The sequence below is a fragment of the Herpailurus yagouaroundi genome, unplaced genomic scaffold (assembly GCF_014898765.1).
Source record: "Herpailurus yagouaroundi ecotype Mexico unplaced genomic scaffold, PumYag 205, whole genome shotgun sequence".
Classification (NCBI taxonomy): Eukaryota; Metazoa; Chordata; class Mammalia; order Carnivora; family Felidae; genus Herpailurus; species Herpailurus yagouaroundi.
Genome location: NW_024412436.1, coordinates 9,034,010 through 9,046,937, shown reverse-complemented (window position 1 = coordinate 9,046,937; position 12,928 = coordinate 9,034,010). Strand labels below are relative to the sequence as shown.

At 38.1% G+C, this 12,928-nt stretch overlaps 1 protein-coding gene across 12 annotated transcripts in view; it reads left to right on the top strand.

The window, feature by feature from the left end:
* The window catches only part of CEP170 (centrosomal protein 170), a 126,019-nt gene that overhangs the window by 36,909 nt on the left and 76,182 nt on the right, over positions 1-12,928 (top strand). For all 12 annotated transcript variants that reach the window (XM_040451823.1, XM_040451822.1, XM_040451833.1 and 9 more), the window contains one exon: positions 11,933-12,022. In XM_040451823.1, the coding sequence (XP_040307757.1) occupies positions 11,933-12,022 (90 nt within the window). The remainder of the gene's footprint in view (positions 1-11,932; positions 12,023-12,928) is intronic.

The following is a 12,928-nucleotide window of genomic DNA, read 5'->3' as shown; positions in this document are numbered from 1 at the left end:
TAAAGTCATTAGGGTAGACTCTAATCCAGTATGACCTCATATCCTTATAAGGGAAGGAAAAGACAGACACAAAAGGAAAATAGCTATGTAAAGATGGAAACAGAGATTAGAATTATGCTACCAGAATCCAAGGAACACCTGGGTCTACCAGAAGCTGGAAGAGGCAAGGAAAAATAAGATCCTCCCCTAGAAGTGTTGGAAGAAGTATGGCCCTACCAACACCTTGACTTTAGACTTTTATTTATTTATTTTTAATTTTTTAAATGTTTATTTTTGAGATGAGAGAGCGAGCAAGCAGGGAAGGGGCAGAGAGGGGGACAGAGGATCTGAAGCAGGCTCTGTGCTGACAGCAGAGAGCTCAATGCAGGGCTCAATCTCACAAACCGTGAGATCATGACCTGAGCCAAGGTCGGATGCTTAACCAGCTGAACCACCCAGGCACCCCTGATTTTAGACGTTTAGAGTCCAGGCTATGAGAGAATTAACTTGTGTTGTTTTAAGCCACCTAGGCACCTAGTTTGTTATGGTACTCCTAGGACACCATTACAATGGCAATTGAGTTTTTAGAAGGCTGTTAAGTTTATTCAGTGGAGCTAAGAATGACTATGGCAGAGGAAGCTGGGGACAGCTGGATTTCCAGATACAAAAGAATGCAGTTGGACCCTTGCTGCATAACCACATGTAAAAATTAACTCAAAATGGATCAATGACCTAAATATAAGAGATAAAGCCATAAAACTCATAGAAGAAAACATAGGGATACGTCATCATGACCTTGAATATGGCGGTGGAATCTTAGGTATGACACCATAGCACCAGCAACAAAAGAAAAAGGTAAATTAGACTTCATTAAAATTAAAAACTTGTGTATATAAGGATATTGCCAAGAGAGTGAAAAGACAACTGGCAGAATGGGAGAAAATATTTGCAAAACTATGTATCTTATAAAGATTTAATATCCAGAGTATATGGAGAATTCTTACAACTCAACAACAGAAAGACAGCAGCCAACTTAAAAAATGAGCGAAAGACTTTACTGGTCATTTCTTAGAAGAAGATACAATAATGCTCAATAAACACGTGAAAAGAAGATGCTCGACATCGTTCATCATTAAGAAATGCAGATCAAAACCTCAGTGAGTTACCACTTCACATCTGTTAAGGTGGCTATAATTTTGTTACAAGAGGAAACTGGGCACCTCGGATGGCTCAGTCTGTTGAGCGTCCAGCTCTTGATTTCAGTTCAGGTCATGATCTCACGGTTTGTGGGTTCAAGCCCTGCATCAGGCTCTGAGCTGGGCGTGGATCTTGCATAAGATTCTCTTCCCCCCCCCCCCTTTGCCCTTTCCCTCACTGTCTGTCTGTCTCTCTCCGTCTCCTTCTCAAAATAAATAAATTAACTTAAAAAAAAAAAAGGAAAATGTTGGTGAAGATGCAGAGAAATTGAAATTCTTATATGTCACTGGTGGGAATGTAAAATGGTGTCAGTGCTGCAGAAAATAGTGCTTCCTCAAAAAGCTGAACATAAAATTTCCATGTGACCAGCAGTTCCACTTTTATATATATACCCACAGTAATTGAAAGCAAGGTCTCTGGGCTCCTGGGTGGCTCAGTTGGTTAAGTGTCCAACTCTTGATTTCAGCTCAGGTCATGACCTTATGGGTCCTGAGATCGAGCCCAATGTTCAGGCTCCATGCTGAATGTGGCACCTGCTTGGGATTCTCTCTCTCCCACAGTCTCTGCCCCTCCTTCTCTCATGCAAGTGTGCGCTCTCTAGAAATAAACTTTTTTTTTTTTTTTAAGGCAAGGTTTCAAACAGATACTTGTATGAATTATACGTACATTATTCACAGTAGTGAAAAGGTGAAAACAACCCACATGTCCGGGCACAAATGAATGGATGAAATGCAGTGTATACATCCACTGGATTATTCATCTGTAACAAGGAATGAAGTTCTCATATATGCTGTAACATAAATGAACCTTGAAAATCTTATGCTAAGTGAAATAAGCCAGACACAAAGGACAAACACTACATGATCATTTCTTTTAAAATAGCTAGAATAGGCAAATTTACAGACATAGGATGAGTTAGAAGCTACCAGTGGCTGGGGGAAAGAAGATTAGGGAGTTATTTCTTAGGAGTTACAGAGTTTCTGTTTGAGGTGATAAAAATTTTTTGGAAATAGATAGTGGTGCATAACATTGTGAATGTAATTAATGCCACTGAATTGTACACTTACAAATGGTTAAGATGGCAAATGTTATGCTTTATATATATATATATAAATTTATATATATATATATATCTCACCATAATGAAAAAAGGAAATCGATGGCAATAAAATTTTAAAATATCTTTGAATTGATACATTTGATTCATATTGCCTTTATAACAGAAATTTAAAACAAAAATCAGTATTATTTTAATGAGTAGAACCAATATCACAGTATTATAAAGTCAAAAATTTAAAGAACATTTTTATTTAAATTTATAAATGTGTTTTGGGCATCTATCCTATTTATGACTGTTTTTGTTTATGCTTTATTTTTTAAATAGAATGTAAAAGAGATGAGAGAACTCCATGATCAGGCAGGGCAAAGAAACAGTTTTGAACTGTTCCTCAGTCTCCACCCCTAAAGATAACTTCTGCCCTTTATCTGATAGTAGCACATTGGTTTTAGCACTGTTCTCGACTCTGTGTATTCTCTGAAAGAGATCCAGGAAGAGATTGGCATGCTGGTCATTTGCTAGTTTGAATAAATGCTACATATTAATAGTCCTCTTCCTAGCACTGAAAGACATACGTGGAAGTAAGAACACATATTTGCAAATTGTATTTTGTTTTTAACTGATTTAATGTTAATTTAATCTTTCCTAGTATAGGAGTAAAATGATACTTAAAATCTTTTATGTAATTTCTTTTTTTTAATGTAATTTCTGAAAAATGGACTATAGTGGTAGAAAAGTGAAGAATTTTGCATTTATACATGCAAAATATATTTGTTTTAAAAGATTAGTGCTGTAGAATTGATGAAATTATGTTTTCCTTTTAAAGGCCTGACATAGCTTAAATGGTTCTGCATGGGTTAGGTCAGTCAGTGTGGTAATTAAAATTGTTAGTAGTGCAAATAGCTAATATTTGATTGCTTTTTAATGAATAAATAACAGTTCTTTAAAAATTTGGTCGACCTAAGTCTCCATTTATGGTTTTAAGCCCTCCATTTTTTAATGTACAGGAAATCACTTGTTAAATTTTAGAATCTCTGCCTCTGAATAATTTTAAGTAATTTCTTCCATGTAAAGATTTCAACTACAACTAGATTTGCTGGCATTAAAAGAAAATACTTTGATGATAATATGGCTTAAACCCAGTGCAGAAGAGAAATAAATGATCTATAAGGTTAAATGATCTGTTTGATTATAATTAATTTTTTTTTGTTATTTTATGACAAAAAATAAAGTTTTTTGAGTTTTATATTTTTTGTTACTTCATCTCATTCCAAAAAATGTACTCTAAAGAATGTGATCATCCAGAAGAAAATGTGCCTGGATACTGAAGAGTAGGTAATTACACAAAAGATTCTGGATGAGTTTTCTCACTTAGCTTGGAAGCTTCCAGCAAATTATGCAGACTTGCTGTGCCTGTCTCTGGCTGTAGACAGATGATTGTGCTGTTTCGTAAGACATATTATGCAAGATGAATCTTGCATAGCCATGGATGAAAAGCCATAAAGTATAATTTATTAGATAAAAATTATACTTTGGAGCAACACATGAATATCACTATTAACAGTACATTCTATTTAAATAGTACTTTCTATTTCTCATTGTTCATTTATGTGATTTTAGATGTTGCTCTCAACAGTTTTCTAAAAGATACAGTCATCCCCATTTTTACAGATGGTAAAATCAAGATTTGGAAAGACTTGGTCACTGGGCCAGTATCATACAACCATTAAGTCATGGAAGCTGGTGTTGGAACCTTTATCATTTTGGCTCAAAAATCAAATGACCTTTCTCTTCCACCACTTAGCAGCTACTGCGTCTGTGTGTGTGTGTGTGTGTGTGTAACCTAAAAAGGACTTGATCACTTAATTCTTCCAGTAAACATGTTCAAACACTTCTTGCAACATATGGTATACTTCTAAGTACAAATAAAGTTGCATTTTAAAAAGTTTGTTACCTAAGTTCTAATTTTACCGTCATAAAAATTTTTTAATTTTTCTTTTAATGTTTATTTTTGAGAGAGAGTGTGAGCGGGGGAGGGGCAGAGAGAGGGGGAGACACAGAATCTGAAGCAGGCTCCAGGCTCTGAGCTGTCAGCACAGATCTTGACGCTGGCTCGGATTCACGAACTCTGAGCTCATGACCTGAGCCGAAGTTGGACGCTTAATCAACTGAGCCACCCAGGTGCCCCTATCTTCATAAAATTTTTAATTGCACCAAATAATTGAATTTTGCTGTGTTTTGAGAAATACCATCATACTAACTGAAGTAGCAAAATTATATTTGACTTACTATTTTAATGTTTTAACTTTCACGCTGGTGTAAGAACAGTTTCCAGGAGGGTAATGGTATGTTTTAAAGATCATAGGTAACATATTTTCAAAATATGTCTTTTGGAGCACATAGCAAAGGATAAATCACTATTTATTATTCTGATTGTAAAAATGCAGTTGGGTTTTTAAAAAGTCTTTCAGCCACAGTGCCTTTTTTTTTTTTTTTTTTTTTGATGAAGCAGCAAAACTGTATTTGATTGTTGGATATGAAATTTACTGTCGCATAATTAAAAGGGACTGCTTCAGAGAAAGAAGCATAAAAATAAAATGTGATTTTTTTAATATGAAATTTATTGTCAAATTGGTTTCCATACAACACCCAGTGCTCATACCAACAGGTGCCCTCCTCAATACCCATCACCCACTTTCCCCTCTCCCCCACCCCCCATCAGCCCTCAGTTTGTTCTCAGTTTTTAAGAGTCTCTTATGGTTTGCCTCCTTCCCTCTCTGTAACTTTTTTTTTTCCCCTTCCCCTCCCCCATGGTCTTCTGTTAAGTTTCTCAGGATCCACCTAAGAGTGAAAACATACGGTATCTGTCTTTCTCTGTATGACTTATTTCACTTAGCATCACACTCTCCACTTCCATCCACATTGCTACAAAGGGCCATATTTCATTCTTTCTCATTGCCACATAGTACTCCATTGTGTATATAAACCACAATTTCTTTATCCATTCGTCAGTTGATGGACATTTAGGCTCTTTCCATAATTTGGCTATTGTTGAGAGTGCTGCTGTAAACATTGGGGTACAAGTTGCCCCTATGCATCAGCACTCCTGTATCCCTTGGGTAAATTCCTAGCAGTGCTATTGCTGGGTCATAGGGTAGATCTATTTTTAATTTTTTGAGGAACCTCCACACTATTTTCCAGAGTGGCTGCACCAGTTTGCATTCCACCAACAGTGCAAGAGGGTTCCCGTTTCTCCACATCCTCGCCAGCATCTATAGTCTCCTGATTTGTTCATTTTAGCCACTCTGACTGGCGTGAGGTGATATCTGAGTGTGGTTTTGATTTGTATTTCTCTGATGAGGAGTGACGTTGAGCATCTTTTCATGTGCCTGTTGGCCATCCAGATGTCTTCTTTAGAGAAGTGTCTAGTCATGTTTTCTGCCCATTTCTTCACTGGATTATTTGTTTTTTGGGTGCAGAGTTTGGTGAGTTCTTCATAGATTTTGGATACTAGCCCTTTGTCTGATACAGCCACAGTGTCTTTAAAAAATACTTTAAAACAGTGATGACACACCATGGCCATCTTTCTTTTTCTCTTCAGGTTTTTGTAGTCTGTGTGTCCCTGTATGTCTGTGTTTTTCTTAAATGTTTTAATAGGAAAAATAAATAATACAAGAAGTAATAATAATGTTAAAAAGTAACCATTTCATATCCAAAGCCTATGTGACACGTATTAGGTGGTCATTGGTGCCACTTCATGTTAGCTTTTAGGTAGAGATTTGCTTTTCATTGTGCCTGGCCTGGAATTGTGTTTTTGTGTTTTTAGTTGATTTGATAACAGGCTTTTTGTTGTTTGTTTTTTTTTTTGTTTTGTTTTTGCAGAAAAGGAAATATTTCTTAAACAAATGAAACCATATTATTACTTCATTTTTATACTCTTATTTTCCAAAATTTCCTGGTTTTATAATTATCTTGTCTGGGGGCCAGAATTTTGTTGTGACTGCTTTGGTTCTGTTGTTTAAAGCTACCCAGATTGTAGGTTTCTTAAAATTTGGTCTGATCTTTGTAAGTTCAGTACTTTTGATATTTTAATCTCTAAGAAAATTTTTCTACCTTCATTCTTTATGAAGTGAGATTGGCTAAACAGCATGTATTTTCTTTCTAATAAACCTTTCCTGAGCACCTACAATGCACTAGGCCCTATGCTGGCTTCCAAGGGATCAATGCAGATCCCAGGCAGGGTCTCCCTGTCCTTGAGGACTTATTGTCTAGTAGAAGGAGATGTGCATGTAAACAAATATAGACATTACGACATAGAATGTTGATGTGGGATGCACAAAAGACAGATTAATCAGTCCCTACCTGCAAGGACATAAGATGAGAAGTGTGGAAAGAACTCATGGAGGAAATGGCTTGAGCTGAATCTTAAAAGATGAATAAATGGTTTCTGGAAGGTTTAGAGTATGATGGAGTCCATGGTATTAAAGACAGCATGACGTTCAGTGTCTGTTTAGGTAATTAAAATAGTTCCTTATAATTTACGTATAGAATATGAAGGCAAACATTGGAAGTTGAAAGAGACCAGACCTTGGAGGGCATGTGCTGAATTAAAGCTTATATGTTTCACCTTAACCAGCAAGTACACTTAGGAGGTTTTGCACAGGGAAATACTGCCTTTTTAAATGTCTCCCTGTTATGTCTTTGAAACCTTACAAACAAACCTGTGAGATTAGTCTATCTTCTTTATAGATGACTCAACAAAGATTAGTCATTTTACCAAGGTCACACAGCTGCCAGATGTCGTGACCTGTTCTTTTGGACTCCAGCACCTGCTCTTTAAACTATCACTCTACATTCATTACTGCTAAGGAATTGGAGCTTGGAATCGGTGGAAGCACTTAGGAGGTGACAATAATCTAGAAAGTGAGGCAAAGTTCAAGAGAAGAGAGAATTCTTTGAAATGAAAACGCAACAGAGTGCTAGCGGGAAGTTAGGATGTACTTCCTAGTTATATAATGAGGGACGGGGAGAAAAAGAGTTTCAGATCTATTGTTTTTGGCATAGAAATGAATATAATAGAGGTACAGAAGATGCACTTTTGGGGAATAAGATCACGAGTTTGAGGTTCTGAAGGGACATCCAGATTGAGATATTCAGTAGAAAGCAGGAAATAAATATGTGAAGCAGAGCCGGAGTAGTCTGGGCAGAAGGTAGAGGTTTAGTAGAGTTTTGAGCATGAAGAGGTAGCAGAAGCCAGGGGGAGCTGGATTACAGAGAAGGAGGTAAAGTCGGGGTGACGGATGGTTGCGTGGGAGAAAAGGAAGGGTCGGAGTATTAGATGTCCTGCTGCAGTCAGAGAACTGAGGTAGCATACTCGTCAATTATTGTAAATAAGTGAGGGAACTGGAAGAATAGAGGAATGTAGTCCTAGAGAAAAATACTGCAGTTTAGATTCCAGAGGTAGAATCAGTTTTGTAGAAGGTCTAAGCAATGGGAGCAGTATGCCAGGATAGGGTATGGAGTTTGGTTGTGGAAGTCAAGAAGGCCAGATTTTTTTTTTTTCAACGTTTTTTATTTATTTTTGGGACAGAGAGAGACAGAGCATGAACGGGGGAGGGGCAGAGAGAGAGGGAGACACAGAATCGGAAACAGGCTCCAGGCTCCGAGCCATCAGCCCAGAGCCTGACGCGGGGCTCGAACTCACGGACCGCGAGATCGTGACCTGGCTGAAGTCGGACGCTTAACCGACTGCGCCACCCAGGCGCCCCAAGAAGGCCAGATTTTTATATGGGTTGTCTACATAGATGTTGAAAATCAATCACGATGAAGTAGGAGTTTGTACAAAAAGAAAGACTGAACCATAACTCCCAAACTTCAGTCAGAAAGTGAGAATGAGGGCTGCATGTGACTCTTGACCTTGGGGTCATAGAGTTCAAGCCCCACTTTGGGGGTACAGTTTGCTCAAAACAAAGAGTGACCACAGATGATTGCAGCAACCTAGGAAGGGGGTGTGTGTGTGTGTGTGTGTGTGTGTATGGAAATATATAGTATGTATATATACTTGTATTTATATTTATAGATGCATAACAGGAACTTCAAAAAAGGAAAGGGCTTTTCCCCTTCAGGGGGAAAGTAATGGCCAAAAGTCACAGTGTAAACTGTGTGAATTCATTCTGTATCTCTGAATTCAGCAGAATGGTGGATTTGGGAGGACAGCATCCACTTTAAAGGAATGCTGTAGAAATAGTGTTCTCAGGGGGAAAACCAGATTTCAGTTAAAGGAAGGAAGTAGGAGGTAAATATCTGTGAGAGCTTGAGAATGAAGAGTTTCCGGTAAGGCGGATTCTCAGCAGCAATGCAAAGCCTTGGGAAGAGAGTCTTTCTAGACAGTGAAAATCAAGAGGAAGGAGGCACACTCTTCTGGATATTACCTATAAGGAGATAGTGACTAGAGGGTCTTGATTTTTGGTTTTTTTTCGTAATTGAGTTACAATATTATTAGTTTCAAGTGAACTGCAATAATCATATGTATATAGTGAGAAGCGATCACCGTAGTAAGTGTAATTAATATCGGTTCCCCTACAAAGCTGCAGAAAAAATTTGTTTGCTTGTGATAAGGAGGCTTGCATTCTTATTGGAGGCTTAAAGTGACAAGAATAACAGAACTGGTAAAAATTGACAATCTTTGCAGTTTATGCCTGATCAGCTAAGACTTTCCCGTTAGAATCAGAAACTCAATGAAGTTACAGTCTTTGTTAGGATTTAAATTATATGCTTCTGAGATACTATTGGATTTGTATTGAGATAGCCAAATGGGTTGTGAAAATTAAGTTGTAACACACCTTCTCCTGGCTAGTTTAATCTAGAGAAAATGAGAATATGATTATCTGGAAATGAAAATGGGTTCGTTAATACTTAAGTGGTTAGATGTAAAAAGCAAACCTTTCTTATTCCTTCAGTTTTTCTTGACCACTCACTTAGATGTATTCTCTGTAATCTTGGCTTTTTGCTGAATTTCTTTGATGGGTACTGAAACACACTGGCACCTTGAAGACAGTGGGTAACCAAAAACAGGAATGTTTTGTTTTGCTTTCTTTCCTTGGCTGTTACTTTTTAAAGAGTTACGCAAATGGGAATGACTTGTTCTGTTTTATGATAACTCTAGCCTTAAGTTTGTAAGACCAGTCTTCTCAAAAAGTTACTACCCTATTTACTAAGTTGCTTTTTCTGATCCTACATAACATCCTCACTCCTTCACCCCCCAACTCCAAAGTTGGAATGGTGTCTCAATTCAGTGCCCTCTGTTGTTTTCTTATGTCTTAAGTTGGCTCTATGTTGTGTAGGAGGCATTCTTGTACTTACCAACCCCCATAAACATTTTGAGGGCAAGATGTGTATCAGATTCAAGATTTCCAGGTTTCTGGCAAGTTAACCTCAAGTGGCCTCTCCTAATTATCTCCTCCTTGAACCATTTTGTTCTCCTTCTCTCTGGTCCGTGTTGACCACTTCCCTCCAAAGCTGTGACGACTCCCTGGCTCCATGCGCAGCCATTTGGCTTGTTTTCCATATCTAACCGTAACTTCCCTTCCCTGTATGATTTTTCTTTTCTCTGCTCTCATTTAAATTTCCCCCCATGAATTTCAGTGCACCGTGCTAAGACTTGAGCTCCTACTATTTTCTTCCTCACAGAGATTATTTATGATGGATGTTTCATTCATATTTATTAAGAGCCTACATATACCTGAAATCTCAGTTGCCTTACAGCATGTGATTTTTATCGTTAGACTAATTCAACTTGGTAAATCCGCAATATGGAGGAGTTATTTTCCTGATGGTGCCACATTTCTTTTTGTCACCCTAATAACTGAATTTAGGACTTCATTAAACAGAGCAACGATTTAAAACACAACAATAAGAACTAAAAGTTTAAGTAACTTTTAGATTAATGCGGGTGTTTTGTATTGGTTACAGTTATAAGTTGACACAATAATTGGCTTTCAGGTAAGTTGTAGAGAAGTGGCATTAATACTGCTCTGCCCAAAGTCGCTCTTGAGTCTGGGGTTTGCAGTTTGTCCTAGAGAAACTGAGGTTTCAGAGAAAACCAAAGCAAAACCCAACTTTTAAAACTTTTAAGAATGAAAGTGTACGTGTGATGAATGTTTAGGTTTTGTTGGAAGATTATTTTAGGTCACATACTGTTTCTTTCTAACGTACTTAGAAGGAAAACCAAAACTTTTTCAATATGGGATTTAAGCTAATTGAGGCAAGGACTTTTAATTTTGGTGATACTTTTTTTGGATAGGACAATTTCAACTAGGGTTTACATCTGTATTGCTATTTTATTAGCTGCTGACCCTCTCCTCATTTTGTGGGTGTGGCTGGGAGTTAGGCCGTGCTTGCTATTGGCTGTAGCTGAAAGTATCAGAAGTTAACGTTTCCTCTGGTGTCCTTGTTTCTGTCTCTCCTATGGTTTTTTGAGTGTCCTTAGAGACCCTTTTTGTTCAATAATCTGAACTTAGCCATTTTTTCCATTGTAATCTCTTACGGTGCGCATGTGTAAACCCCTGTGGATGTGATGGTAGCATTTGGAGGGAAAAGAAGCATTCCATAATGCTATGATTAGTTCTCAGTCTTTCAGTGAGGTCATGACCTCCACAAGTGCATCTCACCTCTTCCTGAGGTGAGACAGGAAGGCTAGAGGAGACTGGAGTTCGGGATTCCTGTTCTCCCATGTCAGTTAGGTGCTGGTAAAAGCCACGTTGGTTGAGCACTGGTTAAGTAGTCTTCCTGGAGGACAGGCGCTTGGTGACAGAATGCTCTGGGTGTATTTCACTCTCATACTGAGGGGAACACAAGAAGAGTTTCTCCAGTCTTCACCCTGACACCCTTGTGGGGCTCCCAGGGTAAAGCTCATGAACCCATGGCAGTGATGGCCCCCAGTGCTGTGTCCCTGGGAGCTTTTGTCTGCAAGCTAGTTCGCATTCACATCTCTAGCAATTACACATCTTACCCTTAAGTTTTCTTGCCCTGCCGGCTACAGCCATGGTTTCTGTGTTCAGGAAGCTGTGATTCTCTGATTTCACCTCTCTCTCTAGTTGTCAGGGTGGCAGTTGGCCATATGACCTCAATTCTCTGATAAAATAAAGACTATTTTTGATTTTCAGTTTGTGCATCTTTTCTCTTGTAAGGAGGGACTGATGACTCCAGGCTCTTGACATGTTGGACTGGGAACTGGAAGTCCTGTCTCTTCCCATGTGGGATACTTCTTTTGCTTTTTGTATACCAAGGTTCACAGAGTAGCCCTCAGTGTTACTGAGTTCAGATTCATTGTGGTTCTCAGAGTGTTTCTTCCTGTGACTGGATTGATATTTCTTTCAATAAAAGTTTCCACAGGCCTTTATACAGTTCATCTTTCAGGTGCTTCTATCTACAGACAACTCGCTAAGCTCTGGAGCGTGAGCACATGTGCATGGACATCTGAAGAACATCTTCAAATTTTGGCAGCTTTCTTTGGGGAATGATGCCAAATTTGTGTTATATAGTAGTAACACAGTTTAAATCTCATTTAATCCACTTTTACTTTGATATTTCCTGATACTTATCTGTTATCCTATTAATATGAAGTATCTAGCCAAAAAACTTTGTGTTTCTTATTCTAGTATTTTCTTGTATTTACTAACTCAGAAAACTTCCTTTCAGTCCCGTAGTGTGGATAAGCAACATGCTGTAATCAATTATGACACTTCTACAGATGAACATTTGGTGAAAGATTTGGGCAGCCTAAATGGGGTAAGTGAAGATTTTCTCTTTTGCTTTATTTGAATATTTTTTTAATATTGTAAGTAAACAGATCAGGTTACAGTTGCTATTTGTATTATATTTCCTTCTCTTTAGTTTGCATTTTACTTTCTTTCTGGGGTTGTTTTTTTTTGTTGTTGTTTTTTTTTGTTTGTTTGTTTTGCGTGCATGCGCAAGTTGGGGAGGAGCAGAGAGAGAGAGAGGGAGACACAGAATCCAAAGCAAGCTCCAGGCTCTGAGCTGTCAGCACAGAGCCCGACACAGGGCTTGAACCCACAAACTGCGAGATCATGACCTGAGCCACATGAAGTTGGACACTTAACCAACTGAGCCACCCAGGCACCCGGGTTTGCATTTTACTTCTAAAGGCTTATTAGGTACGTGGCACTTTGGGGACCATACAGTAGAATATGGAATGAGCCCATGTTCCCAAGAAACTGTATAGGCAGTAAATACAGGAATGCAGACGGTTGCTGGTTCTTATTTTCCATAATGGTTAAAAAAGACTTCCTTAAGGAGATGAAATTTGACCTCACCGGATGGTTTGAATTTATATGTGGGAGAATAGTGGAAAGCCATGGCAGTAAGTATGAAAAAAAGGACTCTTGGGAGCCCAAGAAGTATAGGTTAACTTAGAAGATAAAGGTGAAAACATAGTTTGATACCAGCTGCTGGAGAACTTTCTGTGCTAGAGTAAAAAAGACAGGAAACACATCCATTAACCTTAAACATGTGACTTTGTGATCTAAACACCAGTATTCATTATTGCTTTTCTGTATTCCTGCTTTGAAGATATTTTTGTGTTACTGCAGTGAGTTTTTTTTCCTAATTCTTCATTTGGTCTTTCCACATTGTTGGAACATAACTAGCCACAGACTAAGAGAATGCTGAAGTATT